At 36.7% G+C, this 7,759-nt stretch overlaps 1 protein-coding gene and 1 pseudogene across 1 annotated transcript; both read right to left on the bottom strand.

Moving 5' to 3' along the window:
- Positions 1-218: 218 nt before the first annotated feature.
- LOC107739707 (uncharacterized) lies at positions 219-1,620 on the bottom strand (annotated as a pseudogene).
- Positions 1,621-3,783: 2,163 nt separating this feature from the next.
- Positions 3,784-5,802, bottom strand: LOC107739752 (C-X-C chemokine receptor type 1-like). The gene is made up of 2 exons (XM_016551958.1): positions 5,735-5,802; positions 3,784-4,834 (listed from the first exon to the last, which is right to left on the bottom strand). Exon 2 carries the CDS (start codon positions 4,810-4,812, stop codon positions 3,784-3,786), a length of 1,029 nt encoding a protein of 342 aa, XP_016407444.1. The 5' UTR covers positions 4,813-4,834; positions 5,735-5,802.
- Between the last annotated feature and the right edge of the window lie 1,957 nt (positions 5,803-7,759).

The raw sequence follows: 7,759 nt of genomic DNA, 5'->3' as shown, positions 1-7,759 counted from the left end.
TGACGGCGCAGTGGGTGGAAACTTGGGCGATACTATTATAATGAGATCGCTTTGCCACGTCACCAAGGGAGCGAAATCAGACGCGCTCGTTTTCTAGACGCTTGCAGAAAAAGCATTACCAAAACAAAGTTACTGGGTTAATCTTTTTCACCTTTCCTTGGTTGGTAGATGCACCGGGGACCTGATTATAGCACTTAAAACCTGGAAAAGTCAGATTTTCATGATATGTCACCTTTAAGGAAAGAGAACTGGACCAAGGATTTGTCCAAAAAAGTGTCTGCAAAGTGCCCATCTTCTCTCAGTTTGTCAAAAAGGTCTATCCAAAATTGGACACATTCACTTCGCAGAGTGAGCCACCATCTTTCTGGTCGATCCTCAGAAGAAGTCAAAAATCTCTGCATCTCAGCCAAATTAATATTTTCTGTTCTTTAATCTAGCCTTACTCTAGCAGGACAACCCCCAGCTTTAATTGCTACATCCATGAAGTGTAAATCTTGGATCATTGTTGGTCTTGTATGCCTCAAGCCATATTATGCTCCTGGAAAATCCATCTATACATCCACTTATTCCAATTCCAAATGGCTTCAGCTTAAGGTACCAGGTACTGTACCCAGTGGAAAACCCCCCAAAAGTGAACCGTACCGAGCCGTACCGTGCCGTACCATGCAGTGGAAAAGCGCCATATGGCATCGCTGTGAAGAACCTTTTGAAGCACCTTTATTTTTAAGAGTGTAGCCATCTACGTGCCACACAAAGTTAGGACCACTATGATACACACACGCCACCTCAGTCAATTTCTTGACCTCAAATTAACCCCTTCACCATCTAAAAGCCGGAGCAGAACTCGCACCGCTTCCCTATCAGTTACAATACCATTCAACCAACATTTTTGGTGCATCCATCTATAACCATGAGATTGGCCAGAGGTTTGAAATTGCTGTTCAATGAAAGCTGCCACCTCAGCCACATCGGTTTTGTTCTTTCTGCACCAAAGCTGGTTCTTGCTTAAAATCCTTTCAAGAGTGCGTTTGCTCAGAATTTCATCATTAGTCAAACCATGTTTAAAATACTCCTTAATTAGTCCTTAGTTCATTAGACCACTAGCCTGTGTAGTGTCGTGTCAAATGAGTTTGCAAGTCATAATTTAGACTTATAAAGTTATAGTTTCAACTTTTACATTCATAATTTTGATTTTTTAATCTCAGAATTTCGAATTTGTAAATCATAATTTCGATTTTATAAATCATAATTTCAAATTTTTTAAAAGTCATAATTTCAACTTTTTTATCTCGTAATGTAAAAATTAACTTTTTAACACATTGGATTTCGATTTTATAAATCATAATTTCAAATTTTTTAAAAGTCATAATTTCAACTTTTTTATCTCGTAATGTCAAAATTTCGACTTTTTAACACATTGTTTTTTTTTTCTTATGTGGTGGAAATGGGCTTCCTTAGAAATGGGCTTCCTTACAGTTAGGATCTAAGACACTACTAAGGGGTCTTATCTAAAACACTTTTTTTCTCCTACCTTGAAGGTTTCTTTTCTTTTTTCACGTTGCGGTTCAGGGCTTCCGTAATTTTTGTCTGCAGTGGAAAACAAAGAGTGAGAAACCACATCCTGGACCCTTCTGGGAAAGAAGCAAAAAATAATAATTGTGCTTATCACAGGCCGGTTCATATACTTATTAGTATATATACTTCATTCTCTACCGATTCTTTGATTACTACCTAAACTCTAACCCTTCTTTTAGTCTTTTTTATGTATTAATATTGGGATTAACAGTGCTCTCACCAGTGTTGTTTAATTCACACTCACAGAAATATAGGCACACTGATAATAGTTTAAACTGAGGTTAACACTGATAATGAGGTTAACCTGAGATTATGAGATGGACACAGCATTAAGAATTAGAGAAGAGTTTGTTTATGAAAAAAGACAGAAGTGAACTGTATTATGTTGCAAAAGCACCCTTTCCTGTTTCCATTTCTCAAGACTTTATCTATGCAAACCAGATTGATGAATGACGTGTCACATGGACAGGTGCAATTTTATCTCGGTTAACACCTAGTCGAAATAGGCATACATTTCAAAAAGGTATATATTTTTTATATAATTTAGAGAATAAAACCTAATACTACGGTGGCCGAGAGAGCTCAACGCGCTGCAACTTAAGAAAACTGTTGTGAGGATTTGCAGCGCGTTTCTTCATTTGCATGTGTTGTGAGGATTTGCAGCGCGTTTCTTCATTTGCATGTGTTGTGAGGATTTGCAGCGCGTTTCTTCATTTGCATGTGTTGTGAGGATTTGCAGCGCGTGTGTTGTCAAACTGATGAAGATGTTTTCTTAATTTGCTGGTGTTTTTTCAATTTGCATGTGTTTTCTTAAATTGCAGCGCGTTGAGCTCTCTCGGCCACCGTATTACGGTACCGTATAATACCACTTTTATACACTGTAAAAAAAAGTCCTGTAAAAAAATGGTAAATGACAAACAAAAACCGTAAAATTAAAGTAAAATATCATAATTGAAACAAGGAAAAATCTGTAAAATATTTTTTTTTCTGTAAAACCTTTAATGAGAATTTCTGTCAAATTATTGTTTTTGCACTTTATTTCAATTAAGATATTTTACTTAAATTTTACAGTTTTTATTTGGCAGCCGTAGCTGCCAGTCATTTACGAGTTTTTTTTTTTTTTACAGTGCAGTTTTCCTATATTTTGCATATCTGTTTATGATGTTTGAATGTTTTTAGGGTTGTGCCCTTTGAAGGAGGAAAACAGGTTGCTTCACTTCTCTCTGTTTTGTTGTCGAGAGTAAGTGGAGACATTAGTGAAATCATGTCATTGCCTGACCCATATAGCAGGCTGATTACTCAAACAAAAAAAATGAATGTACAAGTGTGAGAAGCATTTTTTTTGTGAAGCAGCTTTATCTACACATGTGAAGCCAAAACATAATTGTCTTTTTACATTATTTTAGAGTAAGAACAAAAAACAGCATGCCCTGAAACAAGCAATAACACCTTTCAAATTTTCGGGGTCAGTAAGATTTACTTATTTATTTTTTTTAAGATTTTTTTTGTTTGGTAATAGTAATGTTTCATGAGCAGCAAATCAGCATATTAGAATGATTTCTGAAGGATCATGTGACACTGAAGACTGGAGTATTGATGCTGAAACTTTAGTTTTGATCACAGGAATAAATTACAGCTTTAAACAATAAAATAGAAAAAGTTATTTTATTGTAATAACATTTCACAACATTACTGTTTTACTGTATTTTTGATCAAATAAATGCAGCCTAGGTGAGCATAAGAGACTTTAAAAAAATATTTAAAAATCTTACCAACCTCAAACTTAAAAAAAAGAGAGAAAGAAATCACAGGTAAAATACAGATGAAAAATATACAAAACCGAAAACCTCTACTTTCACCTATTACACTTTTCCAACAAAAACTGAAACCTCTGCAAAGTGTTTTTCACAGATCATTCTGATATGTACACGGCGTTCAAAAGGCACAAGCTCGGCATGTTGCCTCAAACCAAAGAAAAACCTTTCAAAGATCATTATCAGTAAAAAAGCTTGAGAAAGTCAAAGATACACAATTTTATTTTACTACTTAAAAATGACAATTCTGCCATTATTGACCCAACCTCAAAACTCTGAATTTTTATGACAGGGATGAGATAACAATTAGCATTTCTGGCTAAACTATTTCTTTAACAGAAGCAGAAGAGGGAGAATACATATCATTTTAATGTTATAAGAGGAATAGAGTTGACTACAGAGTCACTGACATCTGCCTAGTGCTTCCAGAGCTATAAACAGATCCCACTCGATATTTCGACATTGTGTCTCTCCCCAACAGGCCTTTCTTAAAGAGAGACGTCAAGAGCTGGTTGCGGAATTTCTTTCCAGTGAAGGCATACAAGATGGGGTTTATCGCACAGTGGGCGAAAGCCAATGCCTGCGTGACGTACAAGGCTACGTCTATATGGTCTCTCAGCTTACACGTTTCCATCAGCTGGCCGCCTCGCATCAGGTTGTCTATTAACTCTAGGATATTATTGGGCAGCCAGCAGACAATAAAAGCCAACACGACGAATAGGATGACCCGCATGGCCTTCTGCTTTTGGCTGTTGCGCAAGCGACAAAGCGTGCAGATGGTGAAACCATAGCAGAACATCATGACGGCCAATGGCAGGAAGAATCCCAAAGTGTGATGGAGAATCCGCCAACTCACTCTCCAGCTGTCCATGTTTTCCGCGGTCAAATTGTCATGGCATATATACTCCTCCATATAACTGGACACAAAGACCTCACGATTCATCATAATGGGCAGGGACAACAAAAAGGCACATAGCCACACCACCGCACACACTTTTCCCACCTGATGCTGTTTTTGGGTGAGAAATTGGGTTGCTTTCACGATGGCCAGGTAGCGATCGATACTAATACATGCAAGAAGAAAGACGCAGCAGTAAAATGTAGCTTCCTGCAAGCCTGAAATCACTTTGCACATAACTGTGCCAAACATCCAGTGGCCGACGTGAAAGTATGTAGCCCAGAATGGGAGTGTCAAAGAAAAAAGCAGGTCGGCGATGGCCAGGTGCATCAGGTAAACGTCAGTTGACGTCCTGCGGTTCTCCATGCAACTCACTACGAATATCACCACTATGTTGCCTGGCAAGCTCAGACAGAAGACTATGGCGTAAACTAAGACCAAAACCGTGCTGTTCATATTCTGCATGTTTTCTGGGCAGGGAGTCACCAATTCAGGGTATATGAAATCTGGAGTAGTAGCTTCCATGTTTAAGACGTTTGACTTCCAACTGTGGGGGAAAAAAATTTATTAGAACCAGCATATTTAGATATAACTCACTCAAATGATTCACTACCTGTCAACATTTTGGACATTCTGTACAGTATGTGTTAATCAATGTAATTTATGAAATGTAAATTTTTAATGGATTAGATAATTAGATAATTCTCATATACTTTGTTATTTTAAAATTTTAATGACTCTCTTAACTGCCTTCTGTAGAGCTTCTTATAACCAAATTAAGCTTGTTTCACACTGTAACAAATTGTTTCAACTTAAAAAGTGTTTTTGCTGCCTGAAAATTTTAAGTTTAGTCAACTTGAAATGTTAAATTGTGCTAGTGACAACTTGGATATTTGAGTTGACTAAACTTAAAATTTTAAGGCAATTAACACTTTTTTTTTTACAGTTAATTTTAACTAACTTTGCACTATTTAACTGAACTGAATCAACAGTCAACTGACTTGACCTGAAATTTGAAGTGAGTTCCCTTTGCAACACACAAACACACACTCACTGACATAAATTGAGCTGAATAATGACAATATTGTCTTTTTAGAGCTGCTTTAGAGCTGAAAAGGTTTTATAATTGAATAACTGCAACATTAGTTATTTTCTTGTTTATTACTGTGAATCTGCTTTGAAACAATATTGTAGACATAAAAGTGCTATATAAATATGACTTGACCTTTATTCTAAAAGTGCAAAATAACAATAATAAAGAATGAGTTGGTATGTCTAAACTTTTGACTGGTATAGTATATATGCGTAAATGCATAAATCTAAAAGTATACTTAAATAGTTCAGTGAAATATTTCACATTAAGTCATATTGGCTAATCCATTAATCTTTAAATTCATTAAAAGCTGAACAAACTTTCAATATATTGATAAAAAATGTATTCTCTTACCGTTTTATTTTCTGTGATTTTACTGATTAACAGCGCTCAGGTCTGGCAGTCTAGGGTTTAGAGACCATTCAGTGAAAATTACTCAATACTGACTGACTGTTGATTTTCTGAGAGTGGTTTCATAAGTTCTGATTATCACTAGGCGACCCTGTCTCTTTCCTTCCTGTGTGAATAATCAAAAATAATGTAGAGTAGATATTGTCAGTACTTTGGTTTCACCAGAGAGTCATCCAAAAACAACTGTACATTTATTGAGGGCCGGCACCGCTGGGGGCCCCCTCACCATGCAGGACTATCCTGCCCCCTCACTCAAGATGAGTGTGAAAATAGAATTTGCTGATGCAATAAAATATCACAATTGCCAAGTGTATAGACTTTCTAGCATTCATATTAGGCTACTATAGCAACAATTTATTTAAGAACTGTCTGTTTCACAAAGTCACATTTTCATTAGCACATTTGACACACAAACTTCCTGCCAAGAATGCAGCTCAGTAGGCTAAAAGTATGATGATTTTTCCCCCATGTTTAGAGGGCTAGATAACTGATCGTAGTTAGTTGATTATTTCACTGTATTGTTCTTGTTTGTCACCGGTTGCTGTTCTAATGTAGCATACCATAATGATCTATTAAACGGGTTGCCATGAGTTTGCTACGTGTTAGTGAAGCGGTTGCAATGAGCGTGTGAAGTGGACTTCACAGGGTATTCCGCCAACTTAAGTGAGATTCCAATCTGAAGGGAGCGAACATGTTCAGTTCGAAGGGCACTGAGAACGGCATAGGGAATAAGGGAACATCGATACATCGCTTCACAGGAAGTGGAGAGGGAAAATCACCCAACTGTCATTGCGCATCGCGTCACCAGTCAGAACTAACGATAAAGCTGAGCCGTTGAAAGAGTTTTTAAAAGGCTCTGCAATTGAGGGGTTGCAATAAATGTTGTTATTACTATTCAAATTAGAGTATTTATGAATGGTTATGGTGATTATTGTTACATTTGCATATTGTATTGTATGAATAGGTGAAAATAAGTCAAGAGGCTCTGTCATTTTTTATTTTACTTTATTTACTATTTAAGAATTTCTATGAAGCTGCGCGTGGGAAAGAAAGTGCATGTACAAAATGAAATCACTGCAATCTGTACGAGACTCGAACCCGCAACCTTTGGGTTACGAGTCCGACTCTCTAACCATTAGGCCACGACTTCCCCCAAACAGGTTAACAGTCATAATGTTGACTATATTTATTAGATACATAATTGTGTATGTATTTAATATGTATTTACATTTTAAATTAAAATAAATTACAATATGTATTTATGTTATATCATAATCTGCGTGACCCCATCATTGCCGTTCTTTGATGACGTTCCAGGGCGTTCCAAATGAGCGATTATTGTCAGTGAAGTCCACTTCAACAGATATCCCATGCTTATAGTAGGGAGCAGTGAACACTGCGAAGGGACCCTGACAATCGGAACGCACCTAATTACTTACTGTTGGTACTTGTCTGTATTCATGGTAGAACTGCTGAAATTGTGTATCTAAGATGTGGTGGTCTAAAATGTGTTTATTTCTTGGATATCAATGAGTCGAATTTTCGAATATGTTGGTCTATGCAATTTTTTGTTTTTGTTTTATGTAATATTATCAAATACTCTGCCATCTCCATTCACAGAGAATGCATTTTTTCATTCAGCTTCGGTACTTTTCCATTGTTTTTCAATGTAAACACGACACTAGATGGATGTCTTTAAACATTGCACCCGAGTCTCACGTCTTTAGCAGCATCTTGCACATGACATTGTATTCTACAATGCAGCGCTCAAGTTAAAGGCATAGTTAACCCAAAAATGAAAATTACCCCATGATTTACTCACCTTCAAGCCATCCTAGGTGTATATGACTTTCTTCTTTCAGATGAATACAATCAGAGTTATATTTAAATGTCCTGACTCTTCCAAGCTTTATAATGGCAGTGAATGTTGTTATTTTGAAGCCCAATAAAGTGCATCCATCCATCATA

The sequence above is a fragment of the Sinocyclocheilus rhinocerous genome, unplaced genomic scaffold (assembly GCF_001515625.1).
Source record: "Sinocyclocheilus rhinocerous isolate Xijiao unplaced genomic scaffold, SAMN03320098_v1.1 scaffold1482, whole genome shotgun sequence".
Taxonomy (NCBI): Eukaryota; Metazoa; Chordata; class Actinopteri; order Cypriniformes; family Cyprinidae; genus Sinocyclocheilus; species Sinocyclocheilus rhinocerous.
This window is presented reverse-complemented; position numbering and strand designations above follow the sequence as displayed.

Bases quoted from the DNA above. Each gene is read 5' to 3' on its own strand.
- LOC107739752 (XM_016551958.1), bottom strand. From the start codon at position 4,812: ATGGAAGCTACTACTCCAGATTTCATATACCCTGAATTGGTGACTCCC.